This window comes from Lates calcarifer, linkage group LG7_1 (assembly GCF_001640805.2).
Source record: "Lates calcarifer isolate ASB-BC8 linkage group LG7_1, TLL_Latcal_v3, whole genome shotgun sequence".
Classification (NCBI taxonomy): Eukaryota; Metazoa; Chordata; class Actinopteri; family Centropomidae; genus Lates; species Lates calcarifer.
Window position 1 is genome coordinate 20903948 of NC_066839.1, and position 26377 is coordinate 20930324.

General features: G+C 40.9%; 1 protein-coding gene across 1 annotated transcript in view; it reads right to left on the bottom strand.

Moving 5' to 3' along the window:
• bach2b (BTB and CNC homology 1, basic leucine zipper transcription factor 2b) overlaps nt 1–22953 on the bottom strand; it is an 87855-nt gene extending 64902 nt beyond the window's left edge. Inside the window, 2 exon segments of the mRNA XM_018699653.2 lie at nt 7306–7387; nt 22594–22953. Of these exon segments, the coding sequence (XP_018555169.1) occupies nt 7306–7344 (39 nt within the window). The 5' untranslated portion in view covers nt 7345–7387; nt 22594–22953.
• Between the last annotated feature and the right edge of the window lie 3424 nt (nt 22954–26377).

Here is a 26377-nt window from a genome sequence, read left to right on the forward strand (position 1 = left end):
TTTGAGGAGTCATTCCATCCCACTCTACACTCTACATGGGTCACTTTACTTGTCATGGTTAGCACTGGCTGTACCAAGCTGTACCTGGGACCTTAGCTCTCTCAGCAACCTTTCTTGCTAACTGACAGTTAGCTTGGTTGCTAATCAGACAATAGATTAGCACACTGTATTCAGTAATTGTACCATAGGCTTTGGAGTGACCTGGTCTGATGGAAAGTGAAGCATCCAGCTTTTTTACAGAAATAATTAGTCAATTAGTTGTTTAGTTGATTGACAGAACTTTATTTAGCAACTGAACTAAAGTCATTTCATTGGTTCAAAAATTTAATGACAGCTAACTAACACTACTCCCTGCCCTTTTCTGATCGACCTTGCTGACTGACTTGTTCCAGATCTGCAGGTAGAAATCAAGCTATGCAAGATAATGTCTGAATAAAGGACTCTACCCTCAAGAAATGATTCTGATCTAAAAAATGGTCCACTATATCAAGAGCAGCACGATTCACGTATATTGGATCTTTTGCCAAGTTTGCTGTGGTGTGAGGCATCAGAGAGCAGCTGGTAAACATGAGCGTGTTGTCACTGGGGAACTCAGCTGACTCCAAATGCACTTTCACAGTACACAATAGAGCTATACTGTACAGTAATGAGAGATTAATAATGGCATTAGAGTTTCAGGGAGATTTATTTATTTTTTGTTTCATTTAAACATAACTACTGTATTTATTTATTCATTTTCATATAGAGCATCTCCTCCCATGCCACTGTGAACATATATAGCAGCATATATAAGTACACACAAAAGTCAAACATGCATTGACTGACATGCAGCTTCTTGACAGCTCTAACAGAAGTGGAAAGTCAGGGTATATATCTAAAGTATCTGTCATGTAAAACAGCCAGCACCTGTTCATGTGAAGCTAATATTACCATTGAAGGAGGAAGATAATATAAAGCAGAAATTAATTTTCTCTCCTTGGAATGGATTTCACACCCAAGCTGCAGTCACTGGGTATCACTGCCACTGGCTACCAGCCATGAAGTCAACAATGAACCTGATAGTAGCATCCCATTCCTGTCCAACTCCAAAATTAGCTCAGATTCAATTATTGATGTGAGATAGACTGCTGGCTCGACATGCTTTCTCTCTCTGTGCTTTGGTTGGAAAACAGGTCAAGAGCCACAGACTTACCTCTGTATGTAGACACAGCTCTGCTTTGAGCTATAGGAAATGCTCATGTTGGTATGCTAATGTGCTTACAATGACAATATTAATGGTGATGTTTAATATGTTCACCCTTTAAGTTTAACACGTTATGAGTCAGTATCTAACATACAGTACAGCTGAAGCTGATGGGAACATCTTTAAAAATGTGACCTGACCATGGTGCAGGTTAAAAAGAGGCAAAAAGAGAAAAGAAGATAACAAAATGATCAGAATACATCCTGTGGAGACCATGAGTAGAGAGGTGAATCAGCTGATTGATGCTGATATCTGTAGAGCCACAGCAGCAGCATGACTAAAGCTGAAAAAATCCTGACCCTAACCAAACCACTTCTCTCTGTGCTGATGCTGAACTGTAAGTTGCAAGTAAAGGCTGAGCCAGCACTTCACTGTACATCCACACACACACACACACTTAAACTATGTAAACACTACAGGGATGCTTTCAGGGACCGAGAAACTCAACTTTCATTCACATAAAAATTAAATAGTTTTTTCTCACAACTTATCTTACTGATTGAATCATTGTGTAACAAACTACAGTGTACAGTGCTGGAACAATTTGTTAACTCATCTATTAGTCAGCTGACTAAGTACTAGAATCAAGTACTGTTGGTAACTCAAGGTCCACTTACTTCAACTGAATGAATGAGTTTTCACAACAGGTAACTATTTGGATATTCTAATCATTAATTATCACTTATTAAACAAACAAAAAAAAAAAACTGCAAAACATTTGTAGGTTAAAGTTTCTCAAGTATAGATTAGATATTAATAGATTAAATGAAAAAAAAATCAATAGATTAATTCATTATGAAATAAGTAACTTGTTGCAGCCCCAGTAGGATCTGATTAGTTAGTAAGCTTCTCTGAAAGCAGATATCAAGCTTGTGATGCAGAAACAGATTCTTTCAGGTGAGAAGCTGCAGCAGACTCTATCTCTGTGCAGCGTAACCACTCATACTGCATCAGAGCAATGCTAAATACCAGACTGACATGCCACATTCAGGCCTCCCTGCAGCGCAACGAGCTCAAGACATGCGTCTGTAAGAGGAGCTTGTTCGGCTGTATGAAGACAGCATGAGAAAAACAAGAGCAAACACCGTTTAGGAGATGGAAAAGCAATCCAGTTTACTCATGCAGATGAACAGGTCAGATTCAGACTGAAACTTGCCTCTTTTGACAGTTTTTTTAATTCGCCTGTGGCAGGTTTGTCCAAACAGTCCCGTCTTGTCTAAAGTGTGACAGTGGTCCTGGGACGAGTTGGCAGGCTCCACATCCCACCCCTCACTGGCAAGACCAGCAGTATATTAAAATAAATCTGTGCACGTCCCACCCCAACATGTGCGCCAGACATTACCTTATACAAGATTAGTACCAGCGCTTTCTGCTGTCTGCTGGCCTGTGGGCAGATTTTAGCTTCCCCACTGTCGCTGGCCTCAACCCCACCTGCCTCATTTACCCTACAGCCCCCTCCACCTTCCTGAGTTTCTGTGGACATGATCTCACATGACTCAACAAAACCCTGGGCCTGGAGCAGGGTTGTCCGCAGCTTTTTCCCCCCAGGAGAGGAGGAGAAGTTTGCCTTTTGGAAGGGACCTGGAGCGCGGCCCTCTACTTGGCTCACATTGCCCTGCTTTTCAAGCTTGATGGATTTTGGCTAAAAATAAAAGCAAAAGTGGCCCCTGACAGGCGGATGAATGGACTCAGCGGTGTTTGTCCCAAATAGTGACCATATTATGCGGAGCGTAGAGGACCCCAGTGTTTCATAAACAAGGACGGCATCCACAGCCCTGAGAGCAAAGTTTTTCACAAACAAACCATCTCCTTTTCCATGTGTTGGTGGGGGAAACTCAGCAAAGGAGCAGAGCAAGTACAAGATGAGCCAAGTGAGTGGGAATTCCTGCACCCCCCTCCCCTCTGTTACCCCACCCCACACACATTCCCCTGTCACATTCATGGCAGCAAAAAAATCTGAGCAAAACAGAACAGCAGACTGCACAGAGGATCATGACCAACCAAAACAATACAGCAGCAGACGAGTCTGTGGGCTTTACCCTCGAGGAGATCCAAGCCATTTGCGCATATGAATGCTGGAGAATGTCCAGAGTATCAGGTCTGAACATTTTCTAGTGTTCTTTCACACATGTGGCACACAGTCAGACAGCGTCTATGCGTGTTGCTTGTTTTCACCTGCTGGAAATGTTCCCTTTGTATCAGGCGAGGGGTGGAGCCTGCAGGTAGGTCCAGACAATAACCTGCTCTATTCACACATCAACTCTCTCTGACATCACACTGACTTTATACCAGCATTAAGTCAAACTATAATGTCCACTCCTACTGATTCAGATATCTTATACTCACTACATGTATTAACTACTACTAGGCATGTCAGGTAACGTTATTTACACAATAGGTGTTACCATAGATGTTCTATGAAAAACACATTTTGCACACTGCTGAAGTTTTGCCTTTACTATCCACAGATGTTAGCTACATCTAAGCCCTCAGGCTCATGTTTTTCTTTCTTCACACAGTTACCTCGTGTGTAAAACTGAGTGCAACACCATGAATGCCCTCAAGGAGAGACTGTAATAACTCCTGTCTTTAAATTCCATCAAGACACTGTAGATTTTAAATCAACTGCTAACACTACAGATGTGTGGATCACTATTTGCTTACAGAGTGGCCCTGGTACAAGGCTTCTTTACATATTCCTCTACAGTTTGCTATGTGTGAAGCTTGAACAAGGTCTGCGCTGGTGCTCCAGACAGACAACTATCAAAGACCGCATGTACAAAAGTGATGACAGCATTTGGTGGCAGCGCGGTTCACCCAGACAAATAAATGAGAAGAGCACATTTTCCACCCCCTGCAACTGTTCAGCGGCAGAACAACAGATAAAAATGGTGAGATGTGATATGTGATACAGCACGGTTAAAAATAGACTCGCCGCTGATGGGCAGCGTTTCATGACCTCTTCACAGCGCTCTCAGTTTAGACCCTGAGTGGCTAAGACTCCTACAACTCAGCTCAGGGTTGAAAACAGAAAAGAACAAGCATTTCTGCACCACTGATAGACACAGAAACAGGATCACATATATTGGAACTTGAGAACAGAGACAATCAAACGTTCTCACGCGGGTCAAAGCAAAGAATTCAGGGGATCCTGTGGTATGTGAACCATAAATGATCCGACTGCAAAGACGGAGAAGTCCACCTTTTCAAGGAGGATATATTTTCTTTTGTTTTGTTGTCACTGCACACAGCCTACCACGTTCAGGATCATCAAAACATTACATCAGAGCAGAAAAATCCATGAGAGGAGCTGCGAGGTTTTCCAGCTGTGGTTTGCTGCTTGCATCAAATCAAAGCTCAGCAAGAAAAGAGTGGAATTAGGGGTGAGAGAAGTCCAGGAAGCCACTTGGTAACACACTGGACAGATCTGATCGTTGAGCTAAAATAAAAATGCCTCAATGCATAACATAAAATGAGGTGCTGCTTCTGATTTGAAAACTAACTGGTTTTTACACAGTTCAGTACTTTGCTTCCTTTTCTATCAAACATGTACACAAGCACATTTGTGACTGAGGGACTTTGTAACTCAAAGTCTGCTAAAGAGCACCACTTATTCATACAGAACTGATTGATTCAAAGACATTCCAGGGATATAATGGGAATAATTTCTCCCACTCTGTGTCATAAGTGCATGCAACATGCCTCACAGTGACAGGAACAATGGCTTCCTTCACTGCCTTCGCCAGGCTGGAGATGGGGAGGTGCATCATGGGAAGCAGACAGGCAGACAGACTCGTTCAGTTGAGCGCAGATACTTCAGAGGGGGCTTGCACTAACCCAGGCAACAAGCAATGGCACTTAAACTTCCAGACATGAGCCATGTGTGAATTATGTGCTTGGATTACTCTTGCTTTGTAAAACACACAGGGCTGAAACGCTCTGTCTGGATTAGAGGGCAGGCAGTTCACAAACCTCCAACAACTCAGATGTACAAGCACTTATCTGAAGGATTTACCACCTTCTGCACTTCATATTTTTACATTTTCTGCCTTATTTAAAGATACTGTCACTTATTTCAGGATGAGTGGAGATAAAACAGCTGAGGAAGTTTTCACACATTTCATAAAAAAATGTTCATTCACTTTTTTTTTCCACTTTTCTAGTTCTCTTTCTATTGATAAATTGAAAGAAGAATAAAAGATGAAATGAAAATGTGTTTCAGAAGCTGTTGGAAAACAAAAAACCCTTTAGGTACTGAGAACATTATACAAATATTCTACTAACCACACAGGATTCAGTTAACCTGAGCAGGAGCAGACAGTCAACTCTGTGTGGAATAATGAAGACTTATCATATATATATCATATATCTTAAAGAGACTGAATTATAGCATTTATATGAGCAAGCAGAAATGTTGCAAACCACTGAAATCTGAATTCTCAGTTTTTGTGTAAATATGAAGTATGCTGATTCTACAACTGTGCATATTCTCCCATTTCTCTTATAAAAACATTATATTAGTGTCAACTTCCATATGGGTCTACAGAGCGGAGAAGCTCACATGCTGTTAGCTATCGACTGTTAGCGATCTCTCTAATTACACCTTTAAATATGTGGAAAGACCCAGTGTGCTGTTAAGTTTGTATTTCACTCAGAAAGTGGGAGCTAACAAGACACACTAGCTAACGTTAGCACTGATTCCTGGTAGACATTCCTTGTTTCGTGTAATTTCCATACCTGCTGGGTCACTGTCAGCCCCTAGACTCAGCTGCAGTATAACTGTAGACAAGAGGAGCTGTTTCTCTCTAATGGATCCAGATGTGGCTCACATCAAGACATAGTCAGATGACCTCAGCACTCCAATGAGGAGTACAGAGTAACTGTACTGAGCAACGTGTGACAGGCAGTCAGGCTGCTGAGATATCCCACTCAGGGACAAACTAGTTACAGCATTTACAGCATCATCAGTCTATAGCAAACATGGCCAAATAAAGAACACCAGTACACACTGGACCAAGGTTCAATCTCTATATGTGGACTCTGATATTTTACAGTGGGAGGTCAGAGCAGCATGCCATAACCACCAAAAGTAAAAGCATCCACGTTGAGCTGGTCTCAGGGCGTGACACACAGATGCCAGAGCTCCACGTGGTCTGGACCGAGTGCTCTGACACTTAAACTCCACCACTTACACTATACTCCAAACTCTGGCTGTGAAACCATCGGCTCCCAAACAAAGAATGCCTTTGTGTTTGCGTGGAGACTATAAAGGGAAGCTGGGATAAGAGTGCTGACATTACATACAAACGCAACACACGAGAGTTGCCACACAGAGATTTGTGAGCAACATGTCACTTTAGAAATATAGTTTCCTCTTTAAACACAAATATATTCAATAGGATATTTTGCCTGGATCTGTATTTAGAGAGAAACGGCTAAAAACGTATGATGCCTTTATTTATTTTGTCAGTAAATCACGGGAGTTAATAGTTCTGAGGCTTGTTAAGGGCATAAAAGAGAAAGCTGGATTAATTAACACTGAATATTAAGCCTACTACAGCCGCTATTCTAACACCTGCAAAGGAAGTCAGAGAAGGAAGCTTTATTTCCTTTGCAACAGTTAGTTATAAATGGATATGTGCTCTTTGTCAAGAATTTATTAGTTTCCAAAACTGTGGTTTTGTCTTGTTGTTTGAGAACATATAAGTGACATTATGAATTGTCAAGAGCCTCTGAATCATCGCCCTTAAACCAAGGACTTTTACTTTAACTCCCAGAATTTTTTTTTAAATCCAGAAATTAATTTAAAGCAAAATAAATACATCTTGTTGCTGCTGGGATATAAAAGATTTAACATGTAGATGAATATACATTATACATTTCAAGAATCAAAAAACAGCACCGTCTGATTTTTTGTTTGTGTGTATCACTGTGACAAATGTTTGCCTCGGCTTCACACACTCTAACCACAACAGGAAAAAATAAAAACAGCCTTCCTGCCAACAGAAAATAATGTTTTACCATCGAAACACTAAAGCTCGTAGAGTGTTAGTGCTACTCACAGACTTGTCCTTCATGTTCTGATGGTGAATAGTGATCATTTATCCCCGAACAGCGTACAGTCACACTGGCTCCTCTACATCACTATCAGTCAGAGAGAGGTGAGGTCAGATACATGATTGGCAGGTTGGTGGTGAATGGGGAGGGCGTCCCTGCAGCGTGAAGACAGACCCTCCTATCATCATCATCATCATCTCTACTCAGACACTCTCACAGCAAAGCCGCAGATACATACACAGCAGTATGTGACAGTCAGCAACAAGCTCAAAAAGTCACTGAGTCTCCTTCAGGCTATAGAATGAAATGGGGATAAACTGCTCAGTGAATGTGTACGTCTTTTAGGACATGCAAAAAACAAAAAGTGAACCAAAGGAAAGAAGGTAAGATTGTTCTACTGACAGACAGGAAACAGGATTCAATTTGAAAACGTTTCTGTTCCTGACACATTAAAGTTCATTTGTTTTTTTTTTTAAATCTAGCGACATTAAGCTTCTGTTAGATGGACTGATCTGAGGGTTCAGTGTGAAAGTTGATGTTGGAAAAAGAAGTTTCAGTTTTTCAGTTTTTGACCAAAAATACATAAACAAACCCAGGCTTTCACCCACATCTCAAAGTCTTCCTCAGGATGGAGTTTGCTCACTTGTTGAAGTTTTCTCCATCTGCTGAGGAAGACCATGACATGCTGCTGAAAAAATGAGTATGAGATTTGCTGCTTTTCACGGAGCAGTTTCTGTTCACTTCACTGGACAAAACAAGCTGCTGCTTGACATCTGTCTGTTTGACTTCATCTTCCACTCTTCATCAGTGGACAGATTTTGCCTAATTTTCCATGACAACTCCATGAGATGTGGTTGAAAGCACTGAAATCAACAGATTTTTTGAACTACCACACGATCAAGAATAAATAGATTTCAAAAAGATGGATGAAAAAATACTGTCACAATATGGTTAGCTACAGCAACAGATATCAGCTCACATTATTTACATTTATATTAAATCATCTCTAGGATATTATTTGATTAATTTGGTATTAGTGTCATTCTGTTTTATTTCAACACTTATTCCTGGAACAAAGGAAGCTCTGGGAACAAGTAGAACTGAGGACTGAGGACACAGCTGTCCCAGGAGACTGACCCCCTGTAAAAAAAAGAAAAAACACCCTTATTATGACCCATAGTAACCTTGTGCTCCTCCAGCAGCTGCAGTAATCATGACGTAGTATAAAAAACGACGAGGTGGGGTGAGTGGATGGGTCAACAAAACTCAGGATTACCCATAACTCTCTTTTATTTGCGACCACTCCGCAACCACAACCGCGTGTTTATTAGTGTAACCATGGCGACAACGATCCTCTAACTGTAGATAAGTAGTTATTTTAACCCAAACCCCGGTCCTTTCCTGAACCCTAACCAAACTCCACAACCTGAACTGCATCTTCATTACTGTTACCATGACAACAAAGGTCTGCTACGCCTGCTGATGGTACGCTCCAACGGGACGTATTATGGTTGCTATGACGATGAGGGTCCTCGCGAGGGTCCGAGGGTAGGGAAAAACGAGCTGTACAGTGGCTGAGGTTAGAGGGCCTGTTGATCACAGACTGTCCAGTTCAGTCCAGACTGTGACGTAACACTGAGCTAACAGCACGAGTCTCTGCACTGCTGCCTGAAGAAATCTTTCACCTTCAGATACAGATCAGCTGTGATGGGTGTACTGGTGTTCCTTTTTTTTTTTCCTTCTCTTCTAATTCTGCCAATGATGTCAACTGATAACAATCAACCAGCTCGACCTGAACATGCGCTTACACCTGCACATTTCTGACACAGATAACCATGATGCATACAGCCAGCGCACTGATGAATCAAGCTGCAGAGAATGATAGATGAGTGTGGTTCTGGTCTGTCACTGTGCTCCTGGAGGAGAAGATGACTGTGATAGTTAGCTTAAAGCACAGCATAAACGCTCCTCTTGTATATGATGTTGGAGGAATATACATCACAGTGTTCAAACAGACTCGGGTGTCAGACTGAGCAGCAGTTGCTAAGCATGATGAGAACCAATTTGCTTGCTTCCCTGAAGACACAATCCCTGAGTGAGATGAAAGGGAAGCAGTGCTGCTGTAATCCATCTAAATGGCCGGCTCCTGCAGCCTTTCATGCAGCCACGACTATTGATCTCTACTCTCACTCACCACTCTCCGGCTCTGTCAGCCTTTGTTTCTCAGCCGTTCGTCTCGGTCTTTCAGAGGAGAGCCTCTGTAACTGTATCCCAGAGAGCTAACATCATCCTCCTGCTAATTAACGGAACTGAAATTAAACTGAAATGTTTTTGAACAGTCAAATTCTGAAAGCTGGCACTGACTGTCTGTTGAGACGGAATCTTATCGTCTTTGGTCAGATCATTCCTGATATAAATCAGATTTTTGACAATGTCAGTTGACATTCATCTGGGACGGCTGCTGTTAAGACTACATTTCACATCCTTTTTACAGATGATGAAGATTCTACAGTAAAGAAAAGTTCAAACTAAAACATACACAGACTGGGGGTCATGAATCTGCACATTCATGACCATGGAAATTCATTCTTGACCTTGGAAAATGTAGTTTGACCAAACAGACTAAGAGATGACCATAGGTGAATAACAGCACTAAAATGATCATAATATAACAATGCCTCAACAAATTTCAAATAATTAAAATTATTAAGTGATAAATAAATACTAAGAAACAGAAATAATGACTGAATTATTCTGCCACTCTTAAGTTTCATTTCATCACAGAAATACAGTCCAGTTAAGTCTGAGATCTTGTTTAGTCAAACACAAGAAACTGTGGTTTGTGTCGAGCTGTTGCTCTAACAGGACGGGCTGTGAGGAAACTGTTTACTGAACCTGTTCAAGAAAGATTCTCCGTTTTATTGACAACTGTAAAATTTTATCTTCAACTATTTAAAAACCATGACTGGGAGCTAAACTGTGCAGGAGATGACAGCCTCAGCACGTGGGGCATAGACAGAATGAAACTAAAATATTCACAGCATGGTCTGTCAGGGAGCTGCTTGGTTAAACTCGTTAAAGTCCTCACATGTGAAATTAGGACAAAACTGGACCTCACTGGTTGAGAATTCTCATTAATATAATAATAATTTTGGTATAATATATAATAAGTTCTGTAGTGATAAAACTAGGCTACAAAATATTAGACCACAGAGGACAGTTATTTCCATTCCCTGCTTAATGTGATTAAAAGAGTAATCAGTTAGATAATAAACATCAGGAAGATGTGAGACAATAATAAAAAATACCTGTCACACTTTAAAGAAAAGATTTTTTTTTTTTTTTTTTTTTTTTTTAACCAAAGTCGTTACTTTAACTAACTGTTGTGTCTGACCAGCAGCACCAAGTTTCACTGGCAGCTGGCAAATGTTTGCCTTAACGGCCTCAATTATCATTATTGTTGTGGATTTAGTTTCATAGACATTATCCAAAGTATTATAAGACCTCTCTTTTCCGCAGACACACCCACATAGGAAACACAGTATGTTTTGTACTAGACAGTATCCAGTCGCTTCATGCTACCTATGAGAATCATTTCATCACTGATGGAAGATTTCACTCCTGTCAAATTTGAGAATAGAGCAACTTTATTGTCTGACACAAAGCAACAGAAATTCCTCCTTGACACAGCTCAAGAGAGAGACAATGAACAGCAATCACAAAAACATGCCATTCAACAGTAAGTCAAGAGGTCTTTAGAGCTAAGAGTAAAAAGTAAAAAAAAAAAAAAAACGTTATGCCATTTTATTTAAATTATTCACAGCTGAAGGAATAAGAGCTATAAGAGCACAAAAACAGTATGAGGGTAAAAGAAGATCACCTCTGACCAACGATGTGCATGTCTGGTTCAGCTTTAAAGACTGGATTCATTTACAGAGAACAGTAGAGCTGATGCACGGGTGTGAGACCTGCTTGAATATCAGAGGTGTGGGTTGATATCCTGCCTTCTACCATCAGTCTGTGACTGGTTCAGCAGCGAACACTGAAGAGTATCATCTCTGAGCAGAATCTGTGGTTTTGCTGAATTGTTCCATATTAACATGTAAACATCTGGACAACAGGGTTTCTTCAGTGCCACTCTGAACAGAACAGAAAGGACTTTATGCTTTTAATTCACAGTTTTCTCTTTCTGCAGAATTCATTTTCCTGCTCTCGCTCACTTTTCTGTGTCATGGTTAGAAAAAAAAAACATCACAAGGAAAAGTATGAGGCGCAGCGGGGCAATACACTGCACAGACATGATCTCCACCTATGGCTGCCTGCTGTGAAATGGCAAGAAGCCACCGCCAGCAAAATCCTGCTGATCTCGTTGTAAGCTTACAACTTTACAGTACAGCGCAGAGGCTTGGTGCAGGAAGTGGGCACATTACTGCACTTCCACGCCCACAACCCCCCACCCCCCCCACCACTACACCAAACCTCCCCCCTCCCAACCACCTGTGCTGGTCTCATAGGAGGCACCCCCACCCCGCCCCCCTGCCTCCTCCAATCCTCCTCTCCTCCCCAACACAAACTCCTTTACAGCTGCACTTCTTCACCAAACCGCACACTGAACACGCTTTGTTGTTTTACACTCCACTGCTTCCACAACATCAGTGAAGATATGATTTGGTTTACAGCAAACTGCCTCGACATGTACGCAGTCGTTACAGAGCGGGTTTACCCAAATCAGAGAGTGCATTTTACATTTACCTCAAGTAGTTTCTAGCACTACAGATGTTTTTCTTTTTCAACCAGCTTTAGAGAGCATGTCTTCATCAGGAACTGAAATGACTGAAAGTTTATCGTCAGCTGATTATTTGGAATTATTAAGGAAAAATGTTGCTGGTGATTTTTTTCATTGTTGGGAGCACCATCCTATTCATGTCAGTGCAGTGAAATTCTAAAAGTTTTTACTGGCCAGTATTGCAATGAATATTTAAACTTTTGGTATTCTGTCCAGTGTTAAACAAATAGTACCTTAGTTATTACATTTGTTTCTTATCATTTCCTCATAACAGCTGTGCGGTCTAAACTGCTGTTAAGTCATGTGAAAGATTCTGTATCTGACCAATAACTCTCTCTGAGAAACACTTCCTGCAGCCTGAATCCTGGAGGTCTGGATTCAAAGCCATTAAGGTGATAAGAAGCTTAAAACAGTGATATCATGTGCTTCAAACTTTAGCTGGGAAATATCAACCACTCTCTTGTCACTCACATGACAAAAATCATAGCTACAAATCAGCAGCTGTCAGAGTGACACACTGCTATAAGTCTTCTTTTGTCTTCTCTTTTTTGTTTTTGTTTGGTATTTTTTTAATTGACAGTGGCAGCAGAAACAGGCAGGAAATGCAGAGGAGTCACTGCTTGAAGACATTTGCATCTGTGTCATACTCACCCTGATCATTCGGCTCCGCTCTGCTTTTTCTAACAGCAGAATGATACAACTGTTGATTTATTACTTAAATAAAATCTTTGGCCAAAGGTTAAGCACTGGTGAGCAGAAGATCTGTTTGCTACAAAACAGAAGAGTTTCATTTTGGAGTTCGTCTGACTCACAGAATCAAGATGAATTATTAACATTAAAGTATCTGTAGCTGAGGAAATCAGCTGTGAGGTAAATCAAATTGTGGTTTTTCTGATTAAAATATTCTAAATTTGATATAAAAACAATAAATGATTCAGTCCTACATCAGCTTGTATTGGGGTTTGTGCAGAAATCTCAGAGACACACAGTCTGTATGGACAGATAGCACACAGGGTTCAGTGTAGATGTATGTTTAGTTGCAGTCTGAGTGAACTGTCACTAAAGATTTATGCCGTGCAGCTGACTTTATGATCTTGTGTAAAAGTCAAGTTCAAGACGAGCTACAGTGACACGTGAAGCATTTCTCACTCTCATCTCTAACATGTGGGCTCACAAAACAAACGAGATCCAACTTCATGTGTGCTGAATGATCAATAGTTGACACTGTTTACCCTGAGCTCAGAGCAGTGCGCTTATTATTTCCTATTTATATCATCGTCATCAGCTGCAGATGTCAGGGGTTCCCGTTAACACACCTCATGTACACGACAATGGAGTGTTTGGTTTTTGAAAGGTGTGTGTAATGTGTAAAGCAGAAGAAATAAATCCATCTAGGAAGGAATTCTGACCTCTGCCACAGGCACTGTCAACCCCCCCACCCACCCCAGCTAAAACAATGACCTCACTCCCTGTGCAAGGAATCCGCTGATTGTTTGAAATACCTTCCACTATGCTTGACTGAGCGCCACTTCTTTTTCCCATCGACCTGCGGGACACACAGAGAGAGAGGTGGGGGGGGGGGGGGGACAAAATGACCTTGGCAGGAAACATCCAGCCCTCTGGCAAAATGGGAAGAGGCTTCACTTGGCCCCTTGAAGCTAATGGTTTAGATTAGAGCCAGTGAGCACAGAGTCTCTGTAACTCATTAAGACTCATCAAGAAAAAAACAGTGAATGATTATCAGCAGTGAAGCTGAGGAATGATGAAATTGATGCTGAAGGTAAATTGTGCAAAAAACAACACACACATATAAATACTTTACAAGACTACAAACCCAGAAGCTGGACTTCTGGTGGAGTGATTGTGAAGGTGCAAACCACAAAACCACAGCATCCATAGTTTCCTGACCTGAACTCCTCTGTGCAGTAAACTGTCAAATAAAGGATAATGCACCACCAAAGAATCAATAAAAACATGAAATAAAAAAGTGAGAACTTGCTCTTAAACAACATTCATTTGTTGAATGAAAAAAGGCTTGTGTAGAGAGCCCTTCTCATACTTCTGAAAGTACAGAACAGATGTATAGATGTAGATGAACTTTAAGGACTTAAAAGCCAGAATATGAGAGAACATAGATCCTGAGACTAAACAGTCATTGTCATTTCTTAAATGCTTTTGTACAAGTTTGCAATTTTTGTTTGTGTATCTGCAAACATACACACCATCACCAATATATCTATTATAATCCAATATCAGCAGAAAATATTAGTCAACCAATGTATCAGTCAGGTCCTATGGAAAAACAAGGACTCTTGAGTATCCTATTCTTGGAAGAAAAGAGACAAAGAGACAAGGGACAGAATATCAGTGTATCACTGCAGCATGTATTTAGAGGACAAAACTCCACTGCGCTCAGTTCACAAATGGCCTTAAATGTACATTGATTCATTACAGTCAGTCCTCACTGCTGTGTCCGACTGGGTTCTGGGTATAAACACAAACCATTAATGAAAAATCTTTTCCCTTTGTCCAGTGACTGTCATGTTCACACAGTAATAATCAGAAAACAGTGATGATTGCAGCACTGCTGAGCTCTTCACTGTTGCTGTGCATACTGCAATGTCAAGGAACAGAACAAAAGAGTGTCACATGTAAGGATATGACCTCAGACTTCAGACGAAGAAGCACAGAACAGCATTCTTCTGCCTGGGCAGGGGACAGGGAGGGGGAAGGGTGTGCATGTCGAAACTGACATCTGTATATTTAGAATCACAAAAAGTTTGTGACCAACAAGTTGGACACAGTTGTATTTACAGAGGTATTGTTCAGCTATAAGTAGAAGTAGCGCAAAGTTTTCTGACTGAAAAAAGAAGCCCATGCATGTTCTATGTAAATCAGTGGAAAAAAGATGCAATCCACCTCCTCTGTTCACCTTTGCTCACTGTGTGCAAACCCATTCATTTTTAACACTTTATAAATGATTCACATTTATTTCATCCAGTTGGTTGATAATTATTTGATTATCTCCCCTCAGGACTGATATTTTCTGCTGTGTTTATGTGTCTCTATGTTTATTATTTAACAGAATACCTCAGATTTTCACATGCTGTATGAAATCTGATGGAGATCTGTTCTGGTTTCTGAGATATTTCTCATCATCTTAGTTGTTTTCTAATATACGACTTGTTTGAAATAAATCTGAAACACATTGCATATCCCCTCATTTATATCATTTCAATACAATTTCAATACAACAAAACATTTTTACATTTTTTTAATCATTTCTTTATGTTTTGGAGGTCGACTTATGTCATGTGATTTCTGTTATGAAATACAGCCTTGCGCATTACCCACATGATCTTCACCATGCAGATGGAGTTTGCTCAGTTTTGAGTGAACAGCAGAAGTTTAAATGAGACTTAAAGACTTAAAAGACTTAAATGTTGAGTTTTAAAGCTTTATCATGACCTTGGAAACTATCTGCTGCTGAGGATAATGTGATATGACTGAAAGCTCCAAAATAAATTATTATACGCTCAATATAAATTAAATATTTTTGAAGTTTGGCTCTTTCATAAATTTTGTGAACATCCAAGAAACCCTGAAGATAATGTGTAACATGTATTCATGGAAACATTTGTGGCTGAATGTTCTACAGTAATCAAATCAACCTTTTACCCAAATGAAAAATCTTCAATTTTTAAAAATGTATATCTCTTCTAGTTTTCACTTTCTTGCAGCCAAATATTGATTGTGCGTAATATTAATATAGTTCTATCACTGTTGCAAATTATTTGATGCTGCATATACAAACTGAGTGCCATCTTTCCTAAATACAGTTTCATCCAAGTGAATGTTTGCACTAAACTTGAAGAAATTTCCTCAAGGTGTTACTGAGATATCGCGTTAAAAAGAATGAGACAGACAGACAACCAAAAAACTATAATGCCTCTGGCAAAAACTAAACATAAGAAATATGTAAGTACTCACACTGTATATATGATTAGGTTTAATGTGGACAGACTGAAGTAGCAGTCTGGTCAGTAGAAGCAGCCACTTCTTCTGTGACTCAGCAGCTGCAGAGAGAAACTACTTGACAAGAGCATGACTTTAAATTGGAACATCTGCTGTGCTTCAGTGTTCCCTGGGAGGACAGAGATGGGAGGAACTAACACCAGAGGAGGCCTAACCACAGAGACACACTGTTTATACCGCCTTACTGCTCTAATTTGATATGGTATGCATATAGTTTCTATGGTGGCAGCAGGGGGGTGGGCTCTGGGGACTACACAGACAACAGTGTTTACTATGAATAACCTCAGCAACCCTAAGAAAATCCAACATGAATATATGGAGGAGCTGCCCTATTTCTATGCTGTGATAATGGTGCTGTTACTGTTACCAAGGTGAATATCTGAACACAGCAAAAGCACTCGATGTGGCTCTTTGGCCACTATTTTCCCACTGGGCTCAGGGAGAAGAAAAACTACAGCACACATGTCATTCACATTCTGTGACACTCGGAAAAAATAAAAGAAAGACCACACATGAGTAAGAAGAATTCAAAAGCAACATGTAGAAGCTTCATCAAAGGACTCGTTTAAATATGTGCATCTCATGTGTTTCACACAGTGGATGCGTTCAGAAGCATGCTCAGAAACAACTGTAACACATGCTAAAGTCTCTGAGCTATTTTTATCAAGATGGGTGTCCCAGTGGCAATTTCCTAACTGAACTGTCCAACCGACAACAGAAGAACTGTCACTTATGGAGGACAGTTAGAGCCATGATTATAAATGTTTTCAATACTGAAATTAATTCTGAGAATGAAATGAGAATACTTAATTTAATTTATGAATCCTGAAAAATCATGAAAAAAAAAAATGAGAGAACTGAAAGTCAACAAAGAAATCCCAAATTGGATAGAGTTAATTCAGATTTTGGAAAATACTGTGAACATTTAGAGAATTGAGATTTAAGACAAAATTCTCAGAATGTCACAAATGTCAGGGAAAATCTGAACTTACATTTAAATTCAGTTTTAAACAATTACAATTTTTTTTAAAGTCAGTGTATAAAAAGAAATCTTACATTTAAGTCACTTTTCAGAATAAGAGATAGAGTTAAGTCCAAGCTCAAAATGAAGTCTAAATCTAAAGTCAATTTTCAAAAATCAGAAAGCTGATATCAAAGTTTGACATTACCATTACACACAGGTCATGGGTTTTATTTTATTTTGAAGCGTTTCTAAAATGTATATCAAATTTAAATTTAAATTTATTATTATTATTTATAATAATAATAATAATAATAATAATAATAATAATAATAATATTGTATTTAAAACTTATTTTAAATTCTGATTAAGGGCATTAAGATTTATCTCAGAAATCCAACAATCATGTCAGAATTCAAACTTGAATTTAATTGTGAATTTGACAAGAATGAAGTCGGTATTCCAAGAAAAATATAAATAAGAACAAGTGAAAATAAATAAATCTTAGATTTAAATGAATTCTTAGAATAAGTATGTCATTAAATTTCTGACATGTTTTTTGTCAAATGCTAAATGTATTGTCAGAATTCAGTGGAGGATCAGAGTCATATAAAGAACGCTGCAGACACAAATAATGTTGCCCCTGAGGAACAACATTTTGTTTCTGTAAATTCTATAAATTCTGATGTAAAACTGACATTAGCCTCAGAATTCAGAGCCTTTACACACTTCAGACTTTTACACACGTTGTAATTCTGGGATTAATCTTAACTATTTGATTAATTTTATTATTAATGACTTCATTAAATTGGTTTTAATAATTTAGCTCTGTCTTATGTAGAGATATTCCATATTCAACAACTGATAAAATGTTAATATTCTACAATTCTCTACCTAATATACACACACACACACACAAATCCAAAAAAACTGCTTCACAGTGAAGCAAACTGCTCAGTGTCTCTGGGGCTGAGCTCCTTCTCACTGAGGAGCTGACTGTGTCAGAACAGCAGCAGAGCCAGGTTCAGCTGTGTGCACCTCCTGCTCTCTGAATGTAAGGAAACCAGCAGCAGCAGCAGCTCCACACTGAGCCCTCTCTAGCTCAGAGGGTGACCTCAGCAGTGCTCTCCCCTCCCTTCCCAGTGGTGGTAGTAGTGGTAGTAATCCAGTACACAAACACAAACAGGTCATTACGCAGTGATAAATGTTATCTGTTCATTCACTGAACACCAGTGTGCAAACGGCTCATTCCTCTAACTGCTTGAATAACTGCTGAACCTCCTGCCCTCCCTCCTCCTCTCCTCCACTGTTTTAATTCCATAGCCATTAGGACCATATGTACATCATGTCATTAGCTCAATATGTTTGCATGATTGTAAACTTATGGGTGAGAGCAGGATGGGTTACTAAAGTATCCACTCAGAGTTCAGAAGGGTAAACTCTTTGCTTGAGGCAGTTGTATGAGTCTGTGAGATCATCAAATAGGTTTGACGCAGCTATCAGGATGATTTACGTGCCTAGATCACACACACACACACACACACACACACAAATCAAAACCAAAACAGGACAATTACAAATCTGCCTGTGGTGTTTTAGATTTGATAGCTTCTTGGCAGCTGTGTGTGCTGAGCAGCAAACACACAAAGAGGCTGACTCTGTAACCACAGACTGATGGGAGCTGGCTCTGGCGGGATAACGCAATCTGATTTCACATGGCAAGCAAAAACACCAGTGCACATCACTGCCGTGAACGACGGGAGAAGAGGAATGAGCAGCCATGACATGATAGAGGAGGGGGGGTGGGGTGGGGGAACAATAGCCTTTGGTGTAAAGTACAGAATCTTAGATTTCTCCCAGCAGTGCTGTTCCATGAACGCCTCACACTGGCAGCGGCCCAGTCAAACATGCCTTTGTGCTGACGTGGGAGAGCTATGGGAACATGTTTTTTTTCTTTTTCCTAGCCAAGGCACTGACTTGAGATGTTGAGCTGAGCTGGTGGGGGTTACTCAAATATCCTCAGTGATGCAAACGATCCTTTAATGATGCAGGGAGGGAAAAAAAGATCTGTGCGAGACGGGAATCTGCTTTTCTTTTCTATGCTTCATAAAACCAAAAAATAATGCAGCGGGGCTGCTGTAGTTTGACTCCATTCATGATCACAGAGAGATGACTCTGTCAAATTCTAGTCAAACTACAATTTCATTCACCCAGAAATCCCTGGTTTCTTTTGAACACAAAAAGCCTCTCCTGTCACCAGCCTTTTAATCAGCTTGATAGGAACCTCAGTACTATAAAGCTTAGATTACTGTGGGCTCAGTGGAAACCTGGAGGACCTAGCCCTGGACTTTACAGTTCAGAACGGAAAGCCTGAAGGGTGGATGAGCAGGATCACATGAAGGATCCTGTTGCCGTGTGAGATTTCAGCTGTGACTGGGAACCCTGAGGGTCTCATTATGTCAATATCCCCGGAGCAGCCTCACTCAGGTGCAGAGCTGTGCCCAGCTTTGCTCAGAGTTTTTATTTTAAGGAGGTGAATGAACACCTTAAATATGGTTGTAGCTCCCATTCTGGACACTGAAGTCATGAACCCTTCAATAAAATAATTATCGTTTCCTGACCACTACTATGTGTCTAGCAGTGAGAACAAGGCTATGACAGCACTTTGACCTTCGTATCATCACATTTACAGGAAATATATTGAATAGTTTCTGAATAAATAAAATATTAAAAATACAGCTAGTCAGAAACCATCGAGACTTTTTTGCTCCTCCAAAAATGGGACTATTGGTCATTTTATTATATGATGCAGCAATGATTATATTCAGTGCGCTGTTTACATAGAGTAGCAGGTGTAATCAGTCTGTCAGTTTGTGCTCGCTTCTTTACTTTCTTTCTGTTGTCTGGTCAAAAATAATCCCAGTCAATGTTATTCATGTGACTTTGAAGTTGCAGCTTTTACAATAATGGAGGGCATTATGGGTAGGGGGTAATAAAACCATGTGATGCAATGACTGGGCAATACTTCAATATTATTTACTGATAGTGGAACCACGTTGTCATAATACGATCATATCACAAATTAATTATTCAATCATCAATCATTTTAATTAATCATGAACAAAAGCTACATCAGTTTTGTTATTATAAGAGATTATTCTGATGTATGTGAGTGAAACACACTTCACTGAACTAAATATTCATTTGACTGTTCTTTTGTCACATTTTGACACTGCATATATTTATCTTGTAAAAATTCCTGACTGAAATAACCACCCAGTCTATGTGCGACAATCCTACTCTGACTTCTTATGTGTACCCACTGCCTGCAGCATCAGAGGCCAGAGAGAGGACGTGTTTTATTGGTACAGAGGGGACAGGTTGCTCTCTGGATGCAGGTATCAGAGTCTGTATCAGTGCACGTTTACACGACACACATTCCCAGCAAGACAAAATCCACACACTGCTAAATTCTTTACTTACAACAAGGAAAAGGTCTACACAGTGAGAACAGAGTAAAAACAGAGCACTGGTGTGTTGGTGAGGGGGCGGGTCCTGATTGGAAAGATATGACTGATATTAAACTGACTGTATTTTCATGTGAAAAAAAAACAGGAATAAATGACTCAGAGTTTTGATAATTATGATATGCTGATATGCTCTGCAGAGGATGAGCTGCCCTGAGTCAGTGAATCCCTCTCTTAAACTAACACTGATGGGCAAAAGGAAAGAGTGAGAATATAAGTCAGAATATAAGTGGATGTTACTGATGACACCGTGATATGAGCAGGAGAAATAAAACGCTGACAGACTGGGTGAATTGGCATTTAAGCCTCTCTGAGTCACTGTGGGGTTTACAGTTTTGGACCTCCCTCCTCCTACCCTCACAGTAAGCAGAGGATTGCATGCATGGAAAAAGAAGGGCAGCGGGGGCTATACTGTACAGAACAAAAGGCTCCGTGCACAACACTGCGCATGAGTGCTGCTGCTGCCGTACACGTGCTGTGAAAGCAGAGCGATGTCAGCGAGCTCTGTGCTTTCATTTCAGCCCCGTTTAACATGACAGGACGACACCTGCACGGCCTCCCCCTCATCCTGCAGCACTGACACAGGCTTCCCAAAAAGGTTCTCGTGTTAGAGAAACGGGCAGCTCGTGAGGGAGACGGCTGAGGACGGAGGACGGGAGGGGGTGTTGATCCTCTCAGCGGCATCGCTGCGCTGCATCAGCTCTAACAAAGAGGCTGTGGGAGCCGTGAACTGCTCCTCAAACTGCTGTATCACCGTGATAATGACAGCATCCCCTCCGCTGGCTGACGGTTTCAGGCCCCAGTCAGACACCTGAGCATCAGACAAAGACACCCCCCACCCCAGTGACTGCGCTGACAAACATGTGGACACATGCCCCTCACTCCACGACACAGTGAGCGAAGCAATTTATTCTCAGTGTAAACTTGGCCAAAAACAGGGACCGCGTTTAGACGGAACAGCTCGTGTGACACGATGAGGATTTTTTTATGATGTTTTTTTTTATATATATATATATATCTAAATAATTCTATCGACACAGGACCCTCATCACCGACCTGCATCATTCACCTCTAACATCACTGAGTCTTGCACAAATAACAGTGACGGGCACTGACCGAGCCACGAATGCAGCATCCATCCTCCTAGTCTTTTCAACAGATAGGGGTTCGACTACAATGACGATGAAAATACGGGTTCTTCAACGGCACCGTCGGGACTCTGAGATGATTCCATTGGCTGTCGGAGCAAATAAAGCTCGTCCTTACACAGCAAAATACTGTGATGATGTTTTTAATGGAGATTAATGTAGATTAATGATTAGCAATCATTACAGTCGACAGAAAAGCAAAATTCACAGTGAAATGCTAATAACCGCAATAACAATACTAACAACAACAACAACAACAACAATAATAACAATAACAACAACAATAACAACAATAATAATAATAATAATGATGATGATGATGATATTAACTGGGTGAATGTAGGCTACATGCAGTAAGTCAGGGAGGCGTTTAATGACGCTACAAGTGACAGCTTCTTTCTCAAATGGAGTATTCTCCGTGAGCAGCCGCGGCGTGCCTGACCCTCCTCTGGGATCACCAACGCCTCTACTTTGCACAAACAGAGAAAAGGGAGCGCACACGGCGCATTGACTCAAAGCATAACAGGATGTGGTAGAGTTGTGTTTCACTCCTGAACCCGCGTTCACACCCCAGCACATTACACCCTCCGATATTCGCACCACCGCCAAGCTTTCGAGATTCATGCGTGCGGTTTTTCTGTTTTTGCTACAAGTGACTTTTTTTCCATCCACAGTCCTCACGGCAGGGACTCTCTCCCGGCTCGAGCCCACCGCTGCGCCACTTAAGACAAGTTTGAACTCGGTTATGAGCATCAACAACACGTAGAGAGCCTGACAAACGAGGGAGGTCTCGCTCTGAGAAGGAGAGAAGACGCCAACAAACGTGCAGGGCTCACCTTTTACTTTCTCTTCTGCTCGTATTCCAGCCCTTTTGTCCGTTTCCCACGTAAGTTCTCTCACATGATGGCTCGCTTTGTCGTTTCCTCAGAGCCTCCCGCTGCAGACAGCTCACTTCTTCTCCCCGTCGCTGTAACTCGGCTCTTTCTCACTCCAAAAAAAAAAAAAAAGAAACACACACATACACACACAACGTCCACGATTCTACGGTCTGTTGTGTAAGTGTGTGCGCGCGCGCGCGCGCGTGTGTATGTGTGCGTGGTGATCCCGCGCGGCGTGCCGCTCCGTCTCCGCTGTTTGTTACACTCGACTGAAACGCCTACTCTCAGTCGCTACATTGTTGACATTCGGCCGCTGACGTCACTCCATCCCCTCATTCACAACATCGTCAGCGCGCTGCGGCTTTGCGTTGGTGCCGGGGGGAAGCGCGCGCGTACTCCCTCCAATGTGCGCAGCGGCGTTTGGAGAATCGCCGTACGGTCTGTGAGGGTGAAATCCCTCCCCTCGCGCTCGCTTTTTCGGCGGCCTAGCCTCTGCGTTCCCCCCTCCTCCCCCAGGTGCACTCAGCGGGAACGTGACGGGGAAAGATGACTCAAGGCATTTTTTCATAAGCTGCAAATGTGTTTACACAAGCCACCATTAAAACTTTAAGGTGGCGAAGGCTCTTAGGCTGACTGTGTTTGAGGCAGTTTATTGAGAAAAGGAATAGGTTAAATAAATTCACAGGCAACAGGAGAAAACCTATGAAACAATCTGATTTGAATTTCGAACAATTGTTTCTTGGAAACATTTATTCAAGCAATATTTTACTTTTACTGAAAGACACAAACTGATTCTTGTTATCAATCAGCAGGAATCCTCTCAGTACAGAGCAGACTGCAGTGTGCACTGACTGCTGCTCACAGCCCACCATTCCTCTCCTGTGTCTCTGTCATCAGCATACTCACTGTCTTTTCCATGTGGCAGCTCCTTTGACTGTTATTTCCTTCTTGGGTGCAGACCTGTATTCATAGTGCCACCTCTAACCATCTCATATCAGCACACTCCCACCTCTAGGTTTGATGCAGTCGCCATGGTTATCCTGGCCAAGTCCACACCAAACATGCTGGACCCCATCTGATCCAAACAGATTTCATTTGGAGTCATTTGACCAATAGTCATTAGGCTTCTTTTCATGATCTTTGACAGAGTTAAATCTGCAGTTTTGAGCTGCTTTGTGAGCGATGGTTTTCTTCTTGGATACCATTTGTAGAGGGTGACGGCTGATGATTCTTGTACCAAGTCAGAAGCACTTCCTCAGCTGTTTTTCAGTCAAGGTTAAATACATTTCAATAGCTTTTAATTGTTCAGGCAGGTCCTCACCATGTGGAGTCCTGTTGCATCAGACACAACCCAGGACAAAACTGACTGGGGAATCTGTGGTGCTCACAGACTATTTTATAACACTTTTCATGCTATTAGACTTCATTAGAAATCATTAGTGCGATCTCTTTTCTTGCAGTGATCATAGGTGTGCTCACTCTTGTTGCACTGAGGTTTATGATGGTACAGTTTTGAGTCAGTTAACATGTTAGTAATATTGCTCAGGAGTGTACTCAGTTTTGTTGTCGCCCCCCTAACATCCTCTGTGCAGTGTGTATATACCCTGTACCCTGCAAGGCCCTGTTAAGTACATCAGATCATTATTTATCCAGAAATCAACAAGCTCTGGAATAATGGTGCCTTGTTTTCAGTGTTTCAGTCAGCCTGTGGTAATTTAATTTAACAAAACTTTGTTTAGGAATCTGTAACATGTGAGTACAATATACTCTAACAGTAAGGTCTTGAAACTATCTTTTAACAGAGGACTGATGAACAAAACAGGGTGATAAAATTAGCTAATAATGCAAGACTTTACCTGGTTGATGTTCCTGGCCATGCCTGGTGGTGATGACCGGTCATATATTTCTTGGCTTGGTGAGGATTACAAGATAAAATGATTTGACACCAGGTGAATAGTACAGCACAGTGCATTGTGCAAATATTATACCAATATTTATTTCACTCTAGAAGCATTTATCTTATCTATAGTTACTATAACTGACCTCCCATAGATACAATACAGGGTTCCATAGTCATTATATAATATTGTAAAACGGATGGCCAGACTAAGAGATTGTACTTTGTGAGAAAACCAGTGATGTGGGAGCTAATTTCTAACTTCTCTGAGGTGAAAGCTGATCAAAGCAGAGCGGAGTGAGGTGGTGTGAAGGAGGTAAGCTGGAGAAGAGCCATGTGAAGGAGGCAGGGTTTTGTGTTGGAAGGAGAGGAGCTCACATCCTGTTTGGACAAGCAAACATTCACTGGAGATGTTTTAATGTCTAATGTAAAAACTAGCCCCAGGGAGTTTGCATGTAATTATGAATTATCATAGAACTGCAGACAGCCCCTTCTTCACAGCAGCATTCACTTTTTCTTGAGTGGCATTCAAAGAGCAGCTCCCTGTGCCGCCGCACACATTTAACTGGTGATTTGAGATGGTGCTGTCACTGACATCAAAACAACAGCACCATCAGGCATTTGCTGTACATGCATGAAGAGAGCATCAAAGTGAATGAGATTCAGAAAAAAACACTGCATACTGTATGCAGGAGGGGGTGGTTTGATTTTAGGATGATGAAAAAAAATCAGTCAAACATTTCTATAAACATGCAATGAATTAGTCTAGACTAGAATGAAGGAATACAGCAGGGAGACAAAGCATTCGTCAGTAAGAAGGTCTGATTTCATTTCCTTTTTGGAAAGAAATCATAAACGTATCTCTTGGTTCTTTCTTTTGATTGTGGTGTTTTCCAGTGGATAGACTGCTGCAGAGATGATGGATTTTTATCACCCAATGGGATTTTTTCATTGGGTTTTGGATTATTTCTGAAAATAAACTGTGACCAACTAAAGTTTCTGATCTTTCCAGGTTTAGTTGATCAGATAATCTTCACAGATGAACACCACAGTCCTCCACCACTAAGCTTCCAACTCATTTCATTTAGCTCTGAGCTCTTCTACAAAAGCCTTTCTTCTTAGAAAGTTAGTGATTTGAAAGAGCGTGAGTAGAAACACAACGAGGCTGTAAAGGTGGACTGGTGAGTAGATGGGTTTTCATGTTAACGTCCCCGACAACCTCTGTAGTCTCATTTAGACACTCGTTAGCAACCGCCTTTTTTAAGACACGTAAAAGCTTCAAACATCAGGAGTGGGGAATGTACAGATTTTATGTTGTAGGCTAACTAGCTTCCACATAGAATATATGTTTAACAGCACAACTGGCTCCCCCCACATAGTGAATGTTCTCGTATTGTAACTACAAAAGACAGACTTGGTCTCAGGTCTGTAGAAACTCACTGGCATTTAAGTGGCATTAACAGGGGAATATTGTGGACATCTTGTTAGTAGCTTTCAGTAGCACTAACATGGCTGTTAGTCTCTGTCACGTTTCTGTACATAGAAACCAGAACATAGACAGTTTTTGCCCTTCAGCCACTAACAGATAATGACACAATGCCCATCCTGTAGTCACTACACTATTGTTGTAAACACACACACAGAGCTTTAATTGCTCACTGTTGATAACTACTTGTATGTGGACATAGTGAGAAATGAATTTAAAAAAGCTTTTTATGCATCAGTATTCAGAGGCCATACTGTGTGATATTTTCCACTCAGTAGTGCACCACATTAAACTGTCACTCACATCTGACTGCTCTCCACAAACACGTCCACAAACAGTTCTGTGCTCTTTTGAACCAT